Genomic DNA, 24353 nt, shown 5'->3' on the forward strand with positions numbered 1-24353 from the left:
GAGCGAGGTTTGCTGAGAGAAATCGAGCCAGTGATCAGAGTTGCAGCGAGGGGCAATGAGTGCATAGCATAGAGGCAGAGATTGTGCCGGAAGACCAACGCAGAGGCAGAGAAGGCTATGCAGAGCCAGTAGGAGCCACGCAGATGGCCAGAGTGACTGCGCAGAGGGCCGGAGGACTTGCGTGGGTGACGCAGAGTGCCAGAGAGGTAGCGCAGAGTATTTGTAGGCTAATGCAGAGGCCAAGAGGGCTGATGCAGAGCCTCAGAAAGGCGTTGGATAGATTTTCATGGAGCAGACTTGCCAAATATCTGCTTCCGAACAGAGGTATTACTGCCAGATTGATTTCTCTGTCGAGTGAGCCAGTTTGACACCTAGTTTTACTCAAGAAAAGCTGCTTAATAATAAAACCCTCAAAACTGTTGCACCGGTTTTCCCAAGATGGATTTTTCCGGGGACGATTGTCCAAAATAATGGTGTCCCTTGTGTGTTTGTCTATTTCTTTCATTTGATGATCTGTAGATGGTTGAGACTGCATTGTGTTTATTTCAGTATTTACATGGTTAAATAACTTGTTCAGTAATTAAACAAGTAGGTGGAATAAACCAGATAGTGCAGGGAAATTTCTAACGTGTTAGACTTAGAAATTTCAACAAACTCTACTTTCATAACCTGCAATAAGGCACCTTATTTGGGCAAGAAGGGTGCACCTATGTGCCTGAGATCAACATATGACAATCAAAACAATGCTGTGCTCATACATATAGATACTTGCCATTTCTCACATTGACAGCTTGGCCCAGCACTTCGTAGTTGTGAATCTTTTCACACAGGTTGGCCAGCACTTTCATCTGGAAAATTGATCAGTGGAAACAGGCTCTAAATCTCTCATTGGAAAGGCATGAGTAGACCCCATGCAAACACTAAGACCTTGCATTGATATTCATGCAAACATTCAGTTAGGCTTGAAACTAATTCTGGATAGCATCAGCCTTCAACAACCAATATTAGAGAATATGCAGAACCTTTTGTTAATCTTCAACAACTGCTTGTGCCTTTTCTGGGTATTTTGTTTGTAGATATCATTTTCCTGTTGAAAATCTAGATATCATTTTTCAGAGGAAATGATTCGGTCTGATCTTGATCCTTTCATGCAATTACCAAGCTAAAGACTCGAATTTTCATGGGAAAAAATCAGTGTTAACACCTCTGTAAAAAAAATTTACCCACCCAAACCTAGTGGATTTCCCTGTCACCATTTGAGCAGCAGTTTCCTCATCTACGACTGAAATTGGGGACAATTTCCTCAAAGCAGGGAGGAAATTATGAGACTGTCTAGTGGACTTAGTCCAAAATTTTATTATATTTGTGTTTTGTCATTCTCTACTTTAGATTTGGTAAATATCACCTAGTGCTCCACTTACCTTCACCTAATTCTTCACTTACTGTCAACTACCACAATTTTGTACTCTTATGTATATGGAACAAAATATACAGTGTACAAATATGTACAATTGTGACAATATGCTTTGTATTTGCATTCTTCTTTTGTGTGTGAATATCTGCATTACTGTCTAACCATGTTGATATTATTCTGCAACCAAGCTCCATGTTTGGGTCAATGACTTTTGTGGTTCTTGTGGAATCCCGCAAGTTGGTGTTGTGGTTTCCTTGTGTATCTACAACACCTCCTGTATTGTGTGTTTCTTTCAATCTTATTGGAATTGGTTGTTTTGAATCTCTTAATAATCTGCAACTGACGTTTGCAGCTTTCCTACCTTTGCGGTTACTCTACCTTTGAAGTCTTGCAACCTTCCTTCTGTGGTCCTTATAGCTTTTGTGGCCGCTCAGCCTCTACAGGCCCTGGAACATACTATTATGGCCATATATTATTCCACATCTCGGAGATAAGGTTTGTGCCAATCCACTAATCTCCTTAACCACAGTTTTATCCTTTTGCAGTTCTCCAACTTCGTGGTTGTCCAAGAACTCTCTATTCTTACAGAATCATTCTCAAAGATATATAGTCACATCAAGTAGTCTGCTTCTTTGTTTAGCTATAGGCTCCTTGATGATATCCATATTTCCCTATGATCAGATTTTAATATGTGTATGTTATGTATGTAGGTTTCAATGTGCATTTCGTAAGTGTTGTGTTTCCACAAGTACCATACCTTATATACTCTTAATGCTCTTCTTGACTACCAACTCGGTAATTATCCTAGACACCAGTAAACATTTGAAGAAAACAAGGCCAGAAATTTGAGCTCAGATAGTTACCTTCCATACTTATCCTGCATTGCAATGATAGTTGCCTGCAAACTGTAAATAGTTTGAATTTGGTATGGTGTCCTTGCTTTAAGATTAGTCTCAAAACATGTATATTTAACTTATCCATATTTGCTGTAGGTAAAGGCCTGCTGCAAAATTGTCATATTCATCTCTCTATCTATCTCTCTCTCTCTCTCTATATATATATATATGTATATATATCTTGTAGAAGCAATGTGCAATAATTCTCTCATTGTCTGACAGCAATGGTGCACTCCTACAATTGCTTGAAGGGAGCTATTTTGAAGAAAAGCTACCAAAGGTTCCTTCTGCTGATGCTTATCTATAATTATTTTAAGCTAAGATCTTTTATAGTTAGATTCTTTTTGAAAGCGTATTCTTATCCCTAAATTCTATTTGAAGTCTACAACCAATTGATGCTCAACATTGATGTAGCCATCAATTTCAGTCTTTTCTTCTTCTTGCAGGCTAATGTTATAATTGCTTTCAACAACAAGCCTGCTGCAGAGGCTGTTCCTTATTTTGAACAGGTAAGTGGTCTCTGAAACATACCAAAAGAGGGATATTATAGCATTGTTGCAGAGATTTTTTTTGGCCAATGTTTGGTTGGAGAGTAAAATTAAGTTTCCATGCTTAACATATATGCAATAAAGTGTCGAAGAGTTCCATTGTACAGCTGATGCAGTCAGAAATAAAGGTTGCACTATGCTAAAAGCTTACAAACATATAAGATAGCGATCTCATGAAAGTTAATAAAATTGACTTGTTAACCATAGAAGCTTTACTATCCATATCATCCTTATAATTTAAAACTGAGGAATTTTGTATTTTGGACATGTTACCCACCACCTATGGGTGACACCCATAGGAGAATTTTTTTCTTCTAGACGGTCCTCAACGGGCAGCTAGAAACCCCTTGCATCCACTAGTTAGCTCGAGCAACCATCTCTGCCACCTGAGCCAACCATTATGATTCCTCGCCCATTTGTTATGATTGTTGTTTGAAGGTGGGCCTTCCAACCTCGAAGGTATGGCTTTCATTATGTAGTTGGCTAATTTTGCTTACTTATCATGGACACTTCTAGGCATGGATTAGTGGGGGGATTCGGCTGAAAGAATGAGCTTGGTTTGTGTTGTATAACCTGTCAAATCATGCTGCACAAAACTGCTCAAACTGACAGCTGACCACTACATATCAGTGACCCTTGCACATCATTGACCACTTCTCATCACTGACCATACTGCTATCATTGCACAATATTTTCCAAGTTGATCACTGCACTACATACGACATACACTGTCACTGCTACTGCTATGTTGTACTACACTGCTCACATATGAATATGCATTCAAGTGCTTATGAAAAATATGCCACATCACTGAACCACTGCATATACGAGGCACCAAAGAGTAATAATAGCTCAAACCAAGGTGCCTCAGGTCATGCCTATGACCTGCTAGTTAAGCTTTCAAACTTGGCCCAAAGAGGGCTACCAGCGTATGTCTTATCACTTCTATTGCTGATCACAAGTCATACACTACTATCCATTTTTCTCGTCACTAAGTTGTACAAAAGGTCATTATCTGTGTGTCAAATCACTAGGTATGTCAAGTCCCTAAAAGGTATATAAGTTTATGCAAAGTCAGGTCAAGTCAAAGTCAAAGTGTCAGATTCTTGTTGATTGGATAGCCAGCTGGGCTTCCAAAGATTGTACTCAGAATTCACTACTACATAATAAAATAAACCCTTAGCTGCTGCACTGGTTTTCCCACATTGGGTTTTTTCAGGGACATTTGTCCAAAAATAATGGTGTCAATATTTTTGTGTGTGCTAGCATTTCTCAGTTCCTATTTTTGTTTCTGTGGTTAATTTTTATGGTGAAGAAATTGCAATGTGAATATTTCGTTATTTTGCTGTAAAAAAAATAAACTGCATAATTAATTTATCAGTTAGAAGAAATATTTCTAGTTGCTGCATTTCAAGGAATTTTCACAGGTATCATAGCTTATTTGACGAAAGGAAGCTCAAAGGCGAAGGGAAAAATTTGCGGCTCAGAGGGAGCTGCAGTACGAATTTTTCGGAGGGCCACACGGGTTAGCTCAAAACAAACGCAAGGAACAAACGCGCGAGTTCAAAATAAACAATCGTGCAAGTACAGAAAAAGTCGTAAGTGCAGCATAAGCAGAGTAGCAGCAGCTCAGACTTTTGCAGAGAAGATTCCTGTCTGGGCACAAAGGGTTTGCAGTAGCTCGCTAAAGCAAATTTAGTACCGGAGTAATAGAGCACAAAATTATACTCAAAATGTCTTCAATAAATTCCTCCGATATCTCCAGTATGGCCATGGATAGATGTGATATTCAAGGGGCTTCAAAATTGTCTTCCAGATTGGAGGGTGAATTTGCTTGCTTATCTAGCTCAGATTCACAAAGTGTCTATTATATAGACAGTGGAGCATTAGCTCACATGACAAGGGTGAGAAAATATTTCTTTAGCTACAATGAAGAGCAGATGGACTTCCAGATTACAATGGGAAACAGGACGAAGTGCACTCAAGTGGGGAGAGGTACCCTCAATTTTTAGAGGGAGTCAGGAGTAAGTACCAACTCTACAAATATATTGCATGTGCCAGGATTAGGCATGAACCTAATATCAATATCCCAGCTACAGGATAAGGGATATGATGTTCACTTCGTAGGGAAGAAGGTGTTTTTCAAACACCTGAGTTGAAGAGGGTGAGGCAGATTGGAGTTCGAAGCAATAGATTGTACAAGTTGCAGCTTGATTCTCCAATGGCACTAGTAAGCAACAACAGTAGCAGAAAGACCTAAATGAGCTATGGCATAGGAGAATGGGACATTTACATCATGGAGCACTTAGAATGCTCAAGGAGACTGTGACAGGTGTTCCAAAACTTGACACATAACACGATGATGTGTGCAAAGAGTGCATGCTTGGGAGATATGCTGGGCGAGATTCCCAAGAAGTGACAGTAGAGCAGATGGCGTGTTGGGACTTATACATTCAGACATTTGTGGCCCTATGTCCACTAGAGCTCTCAGTGGGGCCAAGTATTTCGTCACCTTTATTGATGACCATTCCAGGAAAACCTAGATCTACTTCTTGAAGACCAAGGATGAGGTCTTCGATCACTTCAAGGAGTTTAAGGCTCTGGTAGAGAATGTGACAGGGAAGAAGATCAAGGTGCTTCGCTCAAATAATGGTGGAGAATACACAGATAAAGACTTCACAAATTTCTGTGCGAAGGAAGGCATCAGAAGGGAGTGGACAACTCCATACGATCCACAACAAAATGGGGTAGCGGAGCGGAAGAACAAATATATAGTTGGGGCTGCAAAAACAATGCTATATGACAAGGATTTTCCCAGGTCTCTATGGGAAACATAGCTTATTTCCATGTGCCAGATGAGAAGTGCACCGAATTGGATCAGACTGCAAAGAAGGGGTTTCTCGTTGGGTATAGAAAAACCTCAAAGGCATACAGGATCTATGTTTCTAGCAATAGGAGGATCGTAGCAAGGCAAGATGTAAATCTCATGGAGGACAGAGCCTTCAAGAGGTCTCGTGAGATGCCAGCAGGAGATCAAAGTGAGCCTACAAAAGCTCCATTGGTCCAGCAGTAGGGGCAACCAGTGGGACCACCAATAGGACCATCGCGAGGATCCAGTACAGTGACCAGTACTAGCATGTCCTCAATTGTAGGGGATCTAATGAGTTCATAGTAGATAGAGCAACAAATGTAGGATGAAGAGGAGCTAGTTGAACCTCCCACCACTAGTGGTCGAACCAACAGAGAAGTTCGTCAGACATTGAGAGATGCAAAGGAGTTCATTAGAGCTCCCAAGACAAACAAGAGAGAGCGCAGACAGCTTGACAAGTACCAAGCATTGGTGGCTCAGGTTGCAGAACCTTCCAACTTTCAGGAAGCCACACAGCATCAGGTGTGGGTAGATGCCATGGTAGAGGAGTACAACTCTATCATGATGAATGATGTTTGGGAGGTAGTGTCGAGGCCTGAGGACAGGCCAGTTGTAGGTTCTCGTTGGATTTACAAGATAAAGTACACTCTAGATGAAAAGGCTAGATTTCGTGGCAAAGGGGTATGCACAGAAAGAAGGAATAGATTATGAGGAGACCTTCACGCTAGTTGCTAGATACACTTCTATCCGGTCAATTATATCCCTAGTAGCTCAGATGGGGTGGCAGATTCACCAGATGGATGTCAAGACAACATTCTTAAACAAGGTGATAGAGGAGGAGGTGTACATAGAACAGCTAGAGGGATTCGAGACTCATGAGAGGCGCACACATGCGTGCAAGTTGAAGAAAGCTCTATATGGACTCAAGTAGGCTCCCAGGGCATGGTATGGTCAGATTTATCTACTTGCAGCGAATAGGATTCGTCAAGAGTGATGCAAATCCCAACCTTTATTATTTGATGGTAGAGGATGAGCCACTCATCCTAGTATTGTATGTGGATGATCTCTTCTTGACAGGGTCATCAGGGCTCATAGAGGACTGCAAGAAGAACCTGGTAGCAGAGTTTGATATGAAGGACTTGGGGTTGATGCACTATTTCCTAGGATTGGAAGTATGGCAGAAGGAAGGGGAGATCTTCCTTGGTTAAGGGAGATATGCTACATATATTTTGAAGTGATTCAGAATGCAGGATTGTAGACCTATGTATACACCCATGATCACCAACTAGAAGAAGATAAACACTTCAGATGACAAGGATGTTGACCTCACCTTGTATAGATAGCTCATCGGTTCTCTCGTGTATCTGTGTGAAAATTCCTACACAAGAATCCCTACTATAGCAAACTGATGTTACCTCTCCTACTTGATTAAATCATAGAAGCTATTTACTGTCTTCTACGGTAAATTTTGAAGTAAATATATCTGCAACCTTCACTTAATATACTTGCGGAAACAAAATATTGAGCAAGAAAGAACAATGCAACACATTGGACACAGTTATTTTTGGACAAATAGTCCCTGGAAAAACCCAATGCGGGAAAATCGGTGCAACAACTCTGAGGGTTTAATTATTATGCAATAGCAAAATATGAATACATCACTGAATACCTCACAGGGTTATTCAGTTACAATGAGAAATACTGGCAGAAGCTTTGTGAGTTTACCTCACACAGTCACTGAGAAATCCTGGCTGATCCAACCCCAAACTGACTGCCTCCTAGCTTTTCTGGCTACCTCTGCGTAGTGCCTACGTCAGCCTAGCGTCAAGCTCTCTGGGTGCTGCGTCACTTCTATGGCTAGTCTTTCTGCTTACCAGAAAACTCGATTTCTGCCTTTTGGTCTCACACCTCATCTCTCGACTTCTCAAAATCGAATTCCTCTCCAGAATTCAGATTCCTCTCTCTCCCTCTGCATTGGTTCTGCGTGGCCCTTCTGGCCCTGTGTCAACCTCTGCGTCAAGGTCTCTGGATCACTTACTGCCTCTCTTTACTAATGCATCTTTGGCTAAGAATCTCTCTCCGGAAGCTGCTATGCCTGCCCCTCAACTGCAAGAGATTCCTTCAATTGATATTTCTTCGTGAGAACTTCTCACTTCAGAAAATCAATTTCTCTCTATGTTTTTCAAATGACCCTTAAGTCCCTTCTTATATCTTCTTGTTGGGCAACCAACGACCTAGATTAAAACATAATCAAAGGCTCAAATCGTTTTGACTTGATCCATGGATTTTTCCAGAAGTTTCACCCCTGATTAGATTAATACCCATTAATATTTTAATTTTCCTAAGTTTAGACTTAGGAACCCCATTAAAAATATTAATTATTTTAATAAAATCACTTCTAGGTGGAATTTCCCAAAACGCTTTCTGGGTTCTTTGGAATACCTGTTCCCAAGCCTCCCTACAAAATTTGAGGCTTAGAGCATATCCAATGCTACCCCAATTCAACATTCCTTCTTTTCGAGGAATGTGCTCTAGCAATACACTGCCTCTCTGCATATTGCTCTGACTCTGAAGCATCGTTCTTACGCTGTTGATGCCTGACATGCTGTCCATCAACCACTACGTTGTTGCTGCTACTGTATTGTTGCCTTCGACACTACCACTGCCAATGCTACATCTCTACTGCAACTCTCTTTGCATCCGTGCTATTGTTGGTCCTTCCTCCCAACACTGCATCTGCACTGCAACTCAGTTGCTAAGAGAAGCAACTAAAAACACCCAAAACTGGATAAGTATCCAGTGGATACTCCTCGGTGCTGAAATCCTGATTGCCGCTAGTCCCATGCTGCCTCTAAAGCCACTGCATTGTTGAAGCTCTGCTTTGTGCCTCCTCGCACTGCTACCTCTCTGCTCTGCGCTGCTCAATTTTTGTCTCTCCTAGCCACTGCATCTGTTGAATCACCACTCCATGGCACCAACTGAAACTCCACTATCCCACTACTACTGATCACGGGCTTCCGTAGCAAGGTGATGATCCAAGAGGTGGGCTCCTCAAGGATCTTGCACATCTGCAGTCCTCCGACTATAGCTCTATATCATCCCACCTCCCTCCTAGAGGTATCTCGACTGTCATGGCGAACTCCTCCACGTCGATCTTCGCGGCTGCAACCTTGGGATCATGCTTCTCATCCTTGTCCTTTTTCTTCAAAGGACACTGGGATGCATAGTGGCCCATCTTGCCACATCTAAAGCACTTCACCTTGGAGATGTCCTTCTTACGTCTTTGTTGCCCCTACTATCCATTTGATGCAAGGGTTGCGTTATCCTCTTCCTCCACTTTGGGCTTTGACCCACTGCTGCTACTGCTCCCGTCAAGTTTGAACTTGAGCAGGTCTCTCCTTAGCTCTTCTTGTTTCAGAACTGCCCACATCTCGTCCCAATTTGGCAATGCTGCTCTACCCAGGATGCTCTGGACAAAGATTTTCCAATCATCTAAGACGGAGTTCAAAGCCAGTCTCACTAACTCCGAGTCCTGAGGTGTATGTCCCACAGTTGACAGCTCATCACGGGTCTCCTACAATTTCGTGAGGAATGGATCCACACATTCTCCCTTCTGCATCTGAGAAGATCTCAGCTTCTGCTCTAGCCTCTAAGTATATCTTCCGTTGCTCGGAAGATCCCTGATACAATGTGGCCAAGGCATCCCACATCTCCTTAGTGGTCCCTTTGCTAGCAATGTGGCACAACACGTGATCCTTGACTCCATCCAGGGTCATTCTCTTCGCCTTAGCCATTTCAGCTTTGTACTTCTTCAGCGGATCTGCATCCATTAGGACAGCTACCACATTGTCAACATACATCTTGAGGGCATGATCATCAAGCAAGAAGGTGATCCTAGCCTTCCAGATGGCATAGTTGGAAGCCCCATCCAACCTGTCCTAATCCCTCAAGCCACTGGTTTCCATCTCCTCCAAAAAATGTCGAACAACTCCCTCTTTCCCCCTACTGCGTAGCTCCTGGGATGACTTACACACTCCCTCATGGAGCTGGTAAGTTGTTGCTCCTCTACTACTCGGCAATTGAGAAATGTTGATTTCCTCTGCAAGAAATCAGTGAGGAAGTATTCTGTCACTACGCTTCGCTGCTTCTTTCTTCTGATGTCTTTTCAGCCCGCAAAGCTGCCTACTGAAAAATCTGTGTCCACCAGCTATTCCTCACGCTGAGGCTTAGCGCTGCTCCCTCTACCACTACAAAAACTCGAACTGGAAGCTCTTTTCTCTCCGTCAACTCACTTGGAGAGTGAGACTGCCTCGAATTTTCAATCCTCTGTCTAGAATTGTGCAAATCCTCTTGGGTTTCGACTTGCTGCCTTTTGCAGCTTTTCGATTTCCCCTTTGCTCAGCGTTGGGGTTTCTGGTTCTGCTCCTCTTATTTCTCTTGCACTAGCTCTGATACCATGTGAAAATTCCTACATTGGAATCCCTATGGAAGCAAACTGATGTTACTTCTCCTACTTGATTAAATCATACAAGTTATTTACTATCTTCTATGGTAAATTTCGAAGTAAATACATTTGTAGCCTTCACTTAGGACACAGTTATTTTTGGACAAATAGTCCCCAGAAAAACCCAATGTGGGAAAACCGGTGCAGCAGCTCTGAGGGTTTTATTATTATGCAGTAACAAAATCTGAATACATCACTAAATACCTCATAGGGTTATTTAGTTACAGAGAGAAATACTGGCAGAAGCTTTGTGAGTTTACCTCACACAATCACTGAGAAATCCTGGCTGATCCAACCCAAACTGACTGCCTCCCAGCTTTTCTGGCTGCCTCTGCTTAGTGCCTACGTCAGCCCATCGTCAAGCTCTCTGGGTGTTGCGTCACTTCTTTGGCTGGTCTTTCTGTTGCCCAGGAAATTCGATTTCTGCCTCCTGGTCTCACACCCCGGCTCCCGGCTTCTCAAAATCGAATTCCTCAGCAGAATTCAGATTCCTCTCTCTCCCTCTACACTGGTTCTGCATGGCCCTTCTGGCCCTGTGTCAGCCTCTGTGTCAAGGTCTATGGATCACTTACTACCTCTCTCTGCTGATGTATGTCCAACCGAGAATTTGTCTCTCCGAAAGTTGCTATCCCTGCCCTCAACTGCACGAGATTTCTTCGATCAATTTTTCCTCATGAGAACTTCTCACTTCAGAAAATCGATTTCTCTTTGTGTTTTCCAAATGGCCCTCAAGTCCCTTCTTATATCTTCCTGTTGGGCAACCAATGACCTAGATTAAAACATAATCAAAGGATCAGATCGTTTTGACTTGATCCATTGCTTTTTTTAGAAGTTTCATCCTTGATTAGATTAATACCCATTAATATTCTAATTTTCCTAAGTTTAGACTTAGGAACCCCATTAAAAATATTAATTATTTTAATAAAATCACTTTTGGGTGGAATTTCCCAAAACGCTGTCTAGGTTATTTGGAATACCTGTGACCAAGCCTCCCTGCAAAATTTGAGGCTTAGATCATATCCGATGCTACCCCAAATCAACAATCTGGTCAACACTAGGTCAGATATCTACTTTGCGATCAAGACTCTCAGTTAGTTTATGGTGGAACCAAAGAGAGTGCATTGGACAACGACGAGGAACATTTTGAGGCATGTGCTCGGCACAATAGAGTATGGGTTGAAATATACCCAAGGGGATGACGCCAAACTATGTGGGTTCATTGATACACATTGGACAAGAAGTTCAGTGGACAGGAAAAATACCTCTGGGTACTGCTTCAACATTGGATCAGGGTTGGACTCTTGGTGCAGCAGGAAGCAGAAGTCAGTAGCATTGAGCTTTATGGAGCCAGAGTATATGGCAGCTAGCACAGCTACATGCGAAGCTATATGGTTTCAGAATCTGTTGATAAGATTATTGAGGCAGAGGTTAGAGGAAACCAATGTTTATTATGATAATCAGAGTTGCATCAAGTTCTCTGAGAATCCAGTGTTTCATGATGGGTCGAAACACATAGATATTCGATGTCATTTTATCAGAGACAGTGTGCAGTGTGGAGTGGTCCAGCTATAGTATGTTCCCACAGTTGAGCAGGTTGCAGATATACTCACATCTACCTTAAACCTCCCTACCTAAAATCCTTCAACGACTACTCTTAGAAGCCCTTTCTAAAACTATAAATAGAGACCCTCATATCCCTCACAATGGATGTATATGCAATAAATGATCTTTAGAAAATAAACTTTGAAATTTATTCGACCTCTGTGCAAGAAGTGGCAAATCCGAAAAGAGGGTTCGGTGAAAAGAATAGTGAAGATCATCAAGTTTAGGGAGTCATTTGTTGTTTCATTACAAGACACCGATGATCCATTTGAATTCAAGGTTAGGACTTTTATAGTTTTCTTTTGGTTTTGGTGATTCGTTGGTGATTCAATGGGACTGTTTAATAAGTCATATGATATGATACCAATTGTTGGAAATACTGAGAAGGGGGTGAATCAGTATTTCTTAGCAATTAACACTTTTTAATATTTTTCAGAGCATTAATTAATCTTCAGTTATTATTATTTTTCTTCTTCAGATGATCATAAACAATGATCAACAATACACAACACCATACAGCAATGCAACAAGTTATTTACCATGTAAATACTTAAAGTAATCAAGCATAGAAGTGACACCGTTGTTTTTGGACTAATGTCCTTGGAAAAATCGAATGCGGGAAGACTGATGCAGCTATTCAGAGGGTTTTATTATTATGCAGTTTCAGAATACAACCTGGGTGCCAAAAATGGCTCACCCAACAAAGAATGCCCTCGGCAGTAGTACCTCTCAGTCGGAGACAGATATTTCGGCTAAAACACTGGATGAACGATCCCACAGCAACAATGCAACTTCTGCTGCTCCGCGTCACTCTAATAGGGATTGCATCACCCTATCCGACTCTCCAGCTCTCAGTCTGTCCCACGAAATGCTCCCAGTGCTGCCTCTAGGCACTGCGTCAGCCTCTCTGGCCCAGTGTCAGCCTCTCTGGGCTCTACGTCAGCTTTTGGAGCCTCTGCATCAGCCCCTGGACCCTCGGTGTCTCACACGCTGGCCCTCTTTGCCTCTGCGTGGCCTCTAGCTAGCTCTGCATCCCTCTCTCAGCTCTGCACAGCTCCTGGCTGCCTCTGTGTGGCCTCTAGCTGGCTCTGCGTCCCTCTCCCAACTTTGCGCTGATCCTCCTGGTACTAACTTTGCCTCTTTGCTATGTATTCATTGCCCCTTAGCTGTAACTCTGATCACTCACTCAATTTGCTTAGAAAATCCTACCCCAGAAAATTGAGTTCTTGATCTCTCTCGATGTGTTCTCCAACTGACCCTCAAGCCTCCTCTTATACTTTTCTCGTTGGTCCATCAAGGGCCGAGATTAAATCTCTAATCAATGGCTAAGATTAGATTTGGCTTGATCCATGACTTTTGGACCATTCTAACCCAGTTTTATATTAATAGCCATTAATATTTTATTTTTCCTAAGTTTACACTTAGGAACTCCATTAAAAATATTAACTATTTTAATATCTCCCACACCAGTTAGATTCTGCCCAAACCATTGCTGGGTCTTGGAGATCTCATGTGCTTTAGCCTCTCCACCAGTTTTCGTGGCTAGAGCACATCCGATGCTACCCCAAATCAACAATGGATGCCACAATGCCCTGTGCAAGCCACAACTTGCCCTAGCACCATCCCGCTGCCCTAAAGTGTTCTCAGGCCACAACTTGAAGGTGACTCCAATCACCCATAATAGTCGGTAGATGGCGTTTCACAATTTTCACACTAGATCCCCTATACTCTGTGTTGACTACTGCGTGTCAACGACCCATAGCAGTAAACCCCCTTTTTCGCAAAAGGGATAGCGCCTGATCGATGTGTCTATGCCATCTAGCTATCATCATCACCCTGATTTCCAAGATGTTTTGTAAACCCATTCTGCATTTGTATAATGTAAATAATCTCAACAGACATGTGTCATGTATGGAACGACCTGGGTAAACCTACCTTTCTAGTGACGATCTCCATTCTAGGAGGTTTTTCATCTCACTGATTCATTTTCGAATAATTGGTAGAGTTTTTCCCTCAGTCTTACCCCAAATCTGGAATGGATTTTGTCACTAGAATCTTAGACAAGTCTTAGTGTTCTAAATGAAGTCTATGTAAAAGTGATTTGGGAATAATCCTAACTATTTGGTTAGATTATTTTATTACAAATCGCTTGGTCTGTTAGATTATACTTGTGTCACAGAACTGGGTAGTTTGTGAGGGTTTATTACAAATGGGTTTTCCCCCTTGCGATGCAAAAAATATGTAAATCATGATGTAAAATGTCTAGTGCATGGACCTTCATAATTAGAAAACCATGGCTAAACATTTGAGGGTTGGAAAAATAATTTATTCCCCATAGGTTAATTAATTAAATTTTCTAGCCCAAAATTAATTAAAATCCTAAGCCAAAAATTTAATTAATTCTAAGTCCTAAGTAAATTTAAATTCTCCAAAGGAAAAATTCGTTGGTCCTAAAAAGTAAAATTTTAAGAGGTCTCGAGGCTAAGGTAAATTAATTATTTTGATAAATTTTAAACCTTCGATCCCTAGGGGTTAAGTCAAAGTCATTTTTTTTGGAAATTAACTCAAATTTTCTATTTTTGAGTTAATTAAAATGTATTTAAATGAAAAATTCGACTTTCCTAAAAAATAAAATATTTTGACAAATGAGATTAAAAGAAATTTTGATCTTCATCAATGGTCGAGACTACTTTGACAATGATCACTCGAACTAGCTGTTGGAGGATTTATCTTTAAATAGGAGCTCATTTGTCAGTCGATCTATCGATCTCTGAGTCGTGTACTAAGCAAGAAGCTATTGTGTAATCTTTTCTAGATAATAAAGAAAGACTTTGGGGTTAAATTCTGCTGGTGTTACTCTTCATGGGAATGTTGTAAGATGTTTTATTTCATGCATAATTTTTTATAAAGCCATTGATGATAGCTTCTAAAGAGTGATCTGAGCACAGGTATTTTGTTCAGTTTGTTGGGGTTTGAATAATAATTTTACTTTTGAACGTAATAGCAGGTATCTCTATTTGTCTAAATTTAACTATTGTTTTTTCGCTCTATTTTTAATGGTTGGATTGAGTTTTGCAAGGAAATCTTGAGATAGATTATCGGGCGTTAGGGGATAGTTTTTAGTTCGACCAGCCAAATCTCGATTTGTATTTCCTGAAGAGCCTTGCTAAATAAGCTCCGGGCTTATAATAAGATTTTCGTTTTGTGATACATGAGGGTTTCGAGCTAGCACCTCCTTTTAAATTTAATTTTTTTTTAATCTTTGTCTAGCATAATGATAGATCTGGCTAATTAGAGCCTTCAATTTGTAAATATTGTATTTTCTGATGTGGGTTTTTCTGGGTCTTTAATTTCATCATTGTATATATCGTTTGGGTGTTTTCTTTTCGTTGTGCAATTGCAGATCTGAAGATAAATTTTTATTTGAAGCTAGATCTAGGCCCTGGAGGGTAAGATCTGGCCTCAATATAATTTTGCAGGGGCATTATTCAAAAACAAAAATTACAGTTCGAGGGTTTTAAAATTTTAGATCTAGGGATTTCATGAGTTTTTCCTGAAAGGAAATCTGAAGCAGATGTATACTGGTTTAACATAATTTTCTAGAACTTTTTTAAGGGTTTTTGGGCTAACATATTTTTTCTGTCTGTTGCCTTGTTGAACCTTCTTCTCTGCTGCGTTTCTACTTTCCTCTCACTACAAATTTCAAAATTTTTGCTGCCCAAATCGTACTTCTCCATCTACCCAGGCCCTCCTATCCCTCAGCGTCCCTTCCATTTCTTTGCTTCATCACTGCAAAATGTGTCATTTCCCATCGCTACAAAACTAGTGCGAGCCTCCTCTCCTCACCCTCGATCCTTCCCATCCTTCCTCCCATCTGCTTGAGCCTTCATTCGACTTTCCTTTCGCTCCCTTTTCTTTATCCACGTGGATTCCATCTCCCTTGCCCATAGCTCCTCCTTCTCGAAGCTCCCTACTCTCCCGCATCCCCTTGCTTCTCCTTCCCTCCTACCATATCCTTGCTCAGCTCCAACAACCATCGCTCCTTGACTCCATACGCCACAACCTTGCCTACACACACAAACTTCCATTCGATTTCATTTATTTTATTTTGTTTTATCCTTTGTCTTTCGGTTAGGGTTAAACCTTTTTCCTTTTAAACAAATTGGATTTTATTTTTGTTTTGGTTGCTTTTCAAGTTTTTTAATTCTTTGTTTTGATTTTTGATTTTTATTTATTTTTTACTTTTTTATGTGACTTTGGTTTTTTTTTTTAAATTAAAAAAAAATCATTTTTATGTGACTTCGAAATTTCCAAAAGAATTAAATCAAAAGACTTTGTGTTTTCACATTAAAAATTTTAAATTTTTATGTGGCCTTTGGCCCATTAAAAATTTAATTCATTAAGTCTTTTGGTTTTATTTTTTTACATTTGTCACATTAAATTTAATTGATCATTTACCACATTAAATTTGCTTCATAAGCTTAACACATTAAAAATTTGCCTAAGGAATAATTGAATTTTAAATCTAAAGTTCCTTCTTGGTGTCTTTTTGTGTTAAGGGTAAAATTTAAAGGGAAAATTTTGTGGTATTGACATTTTAAATTCTCTATAGTCAAACACGCTTAATATTTTTTAATTCATCTCTAAAGATTGACTATAGGAGAACAATTTTTTTCTAGATATTGGTCATTAAAGAAAAATCATTTAAATTCTAGGATTGTGAATTGCTTAGCATTTGAATTTCATGGTTCTTCATGGTATTTAGATCTTTCAGAATTTAATTGTTATACTATTTTGCATATTAATATCGTTGTTTCTTTTGAATAGCTTGATTGTGTTTCTTCAAATAGGTTAGTAGTTAAATAAACATCTAATACACTAGTCTAAAAATCGTTTCTATCTTGTGGTTGTGTCTTATTCATCTCAGTTAATCAGAACTTGTCTCATTTTCATTAAGCTATTCAGCCTGAAGTCTGCTAGGGCCTGTGGAACTTCATTCATTTACCCCTATGGACTACAGTGTAATGTTCCAAACTTAAATAAGTAATGATATGCAAAGCAAAAACGATTTACATCACAAAAATTTTAAACAATTAGCAAATGCTCATAAAAACTCTGGAATTTAGAACCAGCTGAGCCATTTTATTAATCAATGGAGCAAGTACAATAGTATCGAGGAATGCACCTGGGCTTGCTTCAATGGCAAGTATGAAAGAACCCAGGCGATAATATAATGCTCTCAAATGCTGGAAATGACTGCTCCTCTAATGCTCTGTGCTGCGCAGAAAACTTCACTCCTGCTTGGAAAGGGACTGCAATAAAATCCTCTTCTAGTACTCGGAAAATGATGAAACTTCAACCACAAACTCTTTGGCCAAAACCCACAAAAACCTAGAAATGGTTTTTCCCGATTTGGACTTCCAGAATCGACCCCCAAAGGCACTATTCAATCTCCAGCAATTCTACACTATCTGATACAAAGACACGGCTTAATACCCCACTTACAGTGCTCAGAAAATTATGAAACTTTATATTTGGGATCCTTGTCAAAAACCTAGAAAAACCCAGAAAGGATTTTGGATGGTTTATACTTCTGAAATTCGACCGCCTTGGAGCCCAACCTCAGTTGCAACTGCAAAACTCGGCCTATTGGAAACTGCCTGTAAATCCTCTCGGAAATACCCCCAAAGTGCTGGGCTAACCCTTTCTATCCAATCCCTGACTTCCCAGGTGAGCTCTTGGCCTAAGACACTTGCTCCTAAGCTCCACGAAAAACTGCTGAGTGGCCTCTGTGTTGTCCCCTAGCCCAACAATTCAAACTGCTGGAATGCTGGCTCTAAAACTCAGTAAGAATGCTGGTCTATTGTTGCTATCTCAGCTCTCTAACTCTCCAGCAAACAATCTGATATTTTTTGGCATCTATCTCGCTTTGCGTATTCTCTGGCTGCCCAGAAATACGCACTCCCTGCTCTGCGCTGGTTGGTGGTGCTATGTCACTACCCCAGAACTCCTGAAATCCTTGTAGAACTGCCTCTCTAGGGCGGGCACGGATGGTCCCCCGAAGTAGAGGTTGAATCTCCCGCTCGAGAGATTTGTGGCTAAACAGCAGAGTGAATAGTCAAGTGATTTTGTTTGCAAGATGTATGAATGAATCCCAAAATGAGAGCTGCTCCCTCCTTATAACTCCTTGGGCCTCCCTTGCCTCATGTGGGCCCCTCCATCCACCTATTCGAGTTTCCCTCCAAGCTATTCGAATGGGCCTATTCAAATCCCCATGTGGGTGGCCCCCACATTCCACTAGCAACCAAATTAAGTTGAATTTCCTCCTAATTCCCTAAGTCAAAAATGATGGGTTCTCTTCCTTAGCCAAAACTGTGAAAAATTGTGTAGCAGCACCCTGATACAAATATGTTTGAGAAGGGACATGACAGCTCTCCCCTCCCAAATGTTGCTTGCCCTTAAGAAACCTCAAAGGTGGGTGCTCCATTATGTGCTCACCCTCCCAAGTGGCATCCTCATTCGGCAAGTTCTTCCAACACTCCAAAAATCGTTTGTCCTCAAGCAATGCCTGAACAAGCATCCTCTCTAATTGTTGCTCCCCACTGTCACTGCAACAAGTGCCAGGGTCCCAGATGTGCCACTGAATCGTCCCTGACCTCAACATTGTCCTGATATGAAAGAATCCTTCAATACCAGGACCCAAGCCATCCTGTCCAACATGAAGCTCCCCTCGCTCCATTCACTATCCTGCCTGGTGCAAGTACCAGAATTCCCTTGTTCCATCAGTGACTCACTAAAGCCTAATGGAAGATCTGTATGATCTCCCCCTGCAGTAGTTGGCACATCCCTAAAGGTTATTGAGTTGTGAAGAGCTGTGACACCCCATTCCCTGCTAGTCCCAGAGTGGCGCCACCATGATGACGCTGTGCTACTCTGACTATATCATACTCCCCATTGTGTGTAGACAGTATCCCCCTCACTTGGAACTCGATGGTGGAATACTGAAAGAGGCGAGACACATCCTGCTTGGGCATCTCCATGGCACCAAGGCCTACCCATCCAAATCTAACTCTGAACCTGTGCAATAATAGAGAATGTTTGCCTCCCCATATGATGAAACCCTCTGTGAACCCCTATGTGTCATCCCAAGAGCGAACTATATCACTCTCTGCCATGACACCGCTCATCACGAGTGATCTATTGATCAACTGAATCCCTACATCCCATAGGCAGACTTGCTGCGACATAGCCCTGACAACCGATGGAATCCATTTGGACCTCATCTCTAGTCCTTGCATGCCACCCATATATAGGCTCCATACATCATGAACTAATTTGAGGCATGCTAAACTATCCGGTGATTGCCACTATGTAGTACTGACGACCACTGGAAACCACGTGTACCAAATAGCTACCCCTTGAATGCAACCAATAGATGGGTATTTGATACGCGCAATCAACTCAGCATATGCGGATCCATCCTGCTCTTGCCAACCATCGCCACTGGTTCGGTTACCCGCCTCCTAGAAAATGTGTCGATACAATGTTGGGAATTGGGATACATATTGGAAAACTATCTCAGCCATACACGGTATCCTCTGCTCATGCATGGTACAAACATGCCCTGTGGAAAGAGTGAAACATGTCTCCCCTGTGACTAGCTCCACAGGCATAGGATCAGTGATGAATGATATGCCATCCTTGTCAGTGATCACCTCATCCCTCGACTTGTGGTTGTCAACTCGCGCACCGACTCGATGCCCCCGTTGAGAAGTCTCTCCTCTATCTCACCAAGTGTCATCCAAATATCTTGGGTGAGCTCCCCATCCCCTGATGCTCGTGCCCAGAGTGTCAAAGGACAGCAACCAGATCGCTCGTGAGTCGTTCCTGTAAGTGACGTAGAAGAGGGTCAAGAGTGTGAGTCCCCGCGGATACCATCAAGTATTTCTCATATGTGTCCCACTCCGCAACGCAGTCCAACACACTACAGCATACCACCATGTATCTCTATGCCCACCTGTAGACCATTGCTCAACGGTAGATGCTCCCACACATCCCTGTATATGATGGCCTAGAGCTATGTCTCTATGTGTCAGGCCACACCCGATCAGTATCATCACCTCCATTGTCACATCATTATCCTCGCCGATGAATGGATCTGCTCTCCAAATCCCCCCTGAGGGATCCGAGAAGTGACTCTCCCTATGTGTTAGCAGTGATGCCACCACTGCTCTGCTCCTCTACATCCTTTGTGCCTTGCACAAAAGTGAAGAGCCCCCAGCTCCATGCAAGGCACCGTCTGGTGGCCTGCTAATGCCACATCCTTCGACAAACTCCTGCTAGAGTATGTTGATCACCCAGTGATCCCATGTACAAATGCCATACCAAGAAAACCAAAAGATTATGTCCATAAATTGGTCGGCCACTGGTGTTGACCGACACTCCCCTAGCAAATGTGCATGTTCAACTGCTAGGTCAACTGCACCATCTCGGTTGTAGTCAACTGACATACATGGGAAATGATAGGTAGTCCCTCCCGGATCCCAATGCCAGTCGGGGTTTCCAGCATCCCCAATGCCTGGAAACTCCTGCTGAGCTCCACCTGGGTCCACTACCATCTCCAAAGTCCACTCCACCAGGTACCAACTCAGAATCTCTCGCCACCTAACCCCAAGAGAGGGATCGAATGCACGAACTCCCACACATAGAACAACCCCATAATGTGGGTGTTGCACCTTGCGCAACTCAAGTCGTCTCATCTCGCTATCCTGGTCAATACATACAATCTGACTAGGTAGCTCTGTCTCCCTTTATCCAATGGGCCAAGATAACCTAACAGTGCTGCCAACCCCGACTATGTATGCCCGAAGAGAGTTTCTCTCACGCTCCAACATGCACTTTAGCTACACCAGTAGGGAATCCAACTTCTCCCCAACATGAGTCAATTTGGCCATGGACTCGGCACAAACTGCTTTCATGCCCTCTAGCTCCTCGTTCTACTGCAGAATCACCTCTCGCACTGATGCAACCTTCCTTTTTAATGCTAGAAGGTCGGACTGAAACTAATGGAACTGTCGTGGGCATCTATCACCTGTAAACTCGGTCACTGCTCCAGATACCTCAGCAACTATTGGCATCTCGTCTAGGGATGGCACCCCCTCAACAAATGGCTCTATGTGAGTAGGCTCTATCCTCTCCACTGGGTATTAACTGGGGCTGTCAAAGAGGTCTCTAATAAAGGTGACTCCTGCGCCACACCAAGTATATCGATGTGCTCCTCACCATCCTGTGGGCTGTCAGCATCATGATCAACCTCCTCCTTAGTCTCCTGATATCTAAAGTCAAGTCTCCATTAGCAAAAGCACCCCCTGGTCTCACCCTCTAACAGTCTTTGTCCTGTCTGCTCCTTTTCAGGAGATCTGGTGCCCTGACCTGGTCGAATTTCCCCACACAATGTAGATGGCTGCATCCCCATGGCCTACTCACCTCTAACGTGTTTTTTGTAAGGGTGAGGATGGGTTTGGTCTATCACCCTCCTTAACTGGGCCAACCTCTCATTGTACCAACGGATTCTACCCCATAATTTTTGCATACTAGATTTCCCTTGAGCCATGGGTTTGTCTCCAGTTTCACCTATCACTATGCACTCATACCCAAAGCTTCCATGATCTTCTGGCTAATTTCCCACAGTTGGGCCAAGATCATGCTCTAATACCACTGTAATGTTACAAACTTAAATAAATAGTGATATGCAAAGCAAAAACGATTTACAACACAAAAATTTTAAACAATTAACAAATGCTCATAAAAACTCTGGAATTAAGAACTAGCGGAGCCATTTTATTAATCAATGGGGCAAGTACAATAGTATGGAGGAATTCCCCTGGGCTTGCCTCAATGGAAAGCGTGAAAGAACCCAGGTGATAATAAAATGATCTCAATTGCTGGAAATGACTGTTCCTTTAATGCTCTGCGCTGCCTAGAAAACTTCACTACTGTTTGGAAAGGGACTACAATTAAATCCACATCCGGTGCTTAGAAAATGATGAAACTTCAGCCACAAACTCCGTGGCCAAAACCTACAAAAACCCAGAAATGGTTTGGTTCGATTTGGACTACCCAAAATCGATGCCCAAAGGCACTATTCAATCCCCAATGATTCTACACTGTCTACTACAAAGATACGGCTTAAAACCCCACCTTCGGTGCTTAAAAAATTATGAAACCTTATATTTGGCATTTTTGTCAAAAACCTAGAAAAACCCAGAAAGGATTCTGGTTGGTTTAGACTTCTGAAATTCGACCCCCTTAGAGCCCAACCTCAACTGCAACTACAAAACTCGGCATGCTGGAAACTGCCTATAAATCTTCCCGGAAATGCCCCCAAAGTGTTCGGCTAACCCTTGCTATCCAATCCCTGACTTCCCAGGTGAGCTCTTGGCCTAAGACATCTGCTCCTAAGCTCCACGAAAAACTGATGAGTGGCATTTGTGTTGTCTCCTAGCCTAGCAATTCGAATTGCTGGAATGTTGGCTCTGCTGGCTGTAAAACTCAGCAAGAATGCTAGTCTATTGCTGCTATCTCATCTCTCTAACTCTCCGACAAACAATCTGATCTCTGTTGGCCTCTATCTCTCTCTGTGTATTCTCTGGCTACTTAGAAATACGCACTCTCTGCTCTGCACTGGTTGGTGGTGCTATGTCACTACCCCAGAACTCCTGAAATCCTTGTAGAACTTCCTCTCTAGGGCGGGCATGGATGGTCCCCTGAAGTAGAGGTTGAATCTCTCGCTTGAGAGATTCATGGCTAAACAGCCGATTGACTCAGCTAAACAACAGAGTGAACAATCAAGTGATCTTGTTTGCAAGATGTATGAATGAATCCCAAAATGAGAGTTGCTCCCTCCTTATAACTCCTTGGGCCTCCCTTACCTCATGTGGGCCCCTCCATCCACCTATTTGACTTGTTGCGCACAGAGTGTCTAAGCACCGCGACAACGCTCAGATCAGGGGTTGTCACCCTGATCCTCGATCTCTCCATTTAAGCTGTCTCCCTACAACAGGCTAAGGGGGGTAGACCCTATGGATAAATGGGATGACGGAGAACCAGTTGGGAATCAACCAGCTCGGGAGACACAGTGAGGCAATCAAATACTTGATCAAGGCTTAACAAGATTTAGAATTTGATTAGTTTTTAAATGATTAATACTAGTGCCTTATGGAGTCAAAGATCCAAGTAAATGATTATCCACTGTTGCTTAGGAAATAATTAGGGATTGCTTGAAAATATTTGCCAAACATCTAACATGTAACAAGCATCAAAAAATATTCAAGCAATGATTAATTTTGCCAGATGCACAATGTTCTAGCAAATTAAATTTCAAGAGATACAAATACTTTAAATAACCACGAAATTTAAGTGCTCACCAATTTAGATCCTAGAAATTAAATGATTATGCTTAGAAATCCAAAATTTAGGAAATTTACCATTTTCAAGTAGTTAATCCTCAAATATAAGAATTTAAGCATATTTCACTATGACAAATATTAATACCACAAAAGTTCGCCTTTAGATTTTATCCTTGAAAAAAAAAACCTTTTTCAATACGTGGTAAATGATTTATCAATATTTTTTAATGTGACCAAAATAAAATCAATTTTTTTTTTTTAATGTTTAGGATTTTTTAAAGTTTTTTTTTTTTTTTTTAAGATTTCTTTTTAAATGACTAAAATCAAAATCAAAATCATAAAGAAAAACGAAATCCTAAAATAAAACAAAACGAAATAAAAATTACAAAAAACCTAGCCTAACACATGAATATATACAAAATAAAATGAAACCAAAGCACAAGGAAAACCTAACCTTAACACATGAAATGCTAACTAAATCTACCTAAACCTAAACTAACCCGCATACACGCATAAATAAAATAGAAAAAAAAATGAGGTTCGATTTGTTCTGGCCACGTGTGCAGGTCCGCGAAAGGAGGGAAGAGCGACTCGACGGAGGAGATCAGATAGAGGTCGAGTTGGGAGCGAGGAAGGTTGATAGGATGGAGAAAGCGCGTAGGAGAGAGGGCGGAAAGGTGTGTGGCAGCATTGCGGGTTTGGACAACGGGGTAACAACACCGAGGATGATGGCAGCAACGTTTCGAAAGGGCAAGGAAAGGACGCAGCAGATGGGTTTGGAGGGTTGCGCGGAGTTGGCAGGGTTTGGTGGAAATGGCAGTGATGGGAGGAACTTTGCATGCTGATGGAGAGGGACGACGATGAGGAAGGGAGCCGTAGAGGGTAGTGAGGATTACGGATTTGCAGGCAGAAAATGGAAATCGCAGGGAAGAGGGGAGGTTGTGGAAAGCATGGGATGGCCAATGCATAGGCAGCACAATGTATGGCAGCGTGAGAAGCGAGCAGCGCTGGTAGCAAGGGATTGAATGAAATCGCAGGTTTGGTAGCTCAGAAATGAAATGAGAAAGACATAGGGTATGGAGGAAACAACTGCGTGGAGGTTGCTGAGGGTT

The 24353-nt window shown here is 41.9% G+C and overlaps 1 protein-coding gene across 2 annotated transcripts in view; it reads left to right on the forward strand.

Annotated features, from left to right (window-relative positions):
- Window positions 1–24353, forward strand: part of LOC149175653 (initiation factor 4F subunit (DUF1350)) — a 235989-nt gene that overhangs the window by 141202 nt on the left and 70434 nt on the right. For both annotated transcript variants that reach the window (XM_089422911.1, XM_089422912.1), the window contains exons 4-5: window positions 2533–2590; window positions 2757–2819. In XM_089422911.1, coding sequence (XP_089279037.1) covers window positions 2533–2590; window positions 2757–2819 — 121 coding nt within the window. The remainder of the gene's footprint in view (window positions 1–2532; window positions 2591–2756; window positions 2820–24353) is intronic.

The sequence above is a fragment of the Pinus tabuliformis genome, chromosome 4_1, assembly GCF_031772625.1.
Source record: "Pinus tabuliformis cultivar Carrire ecotype Pingquan chromosome 4_1, CPIR1, whole genome shotgun sequence".
NCBI lineage: Eukaryota > Viridiplantae > Streptophyta > Pinopsida > Pinales > Pinaceae > Pinus > Pinus tabuliformis.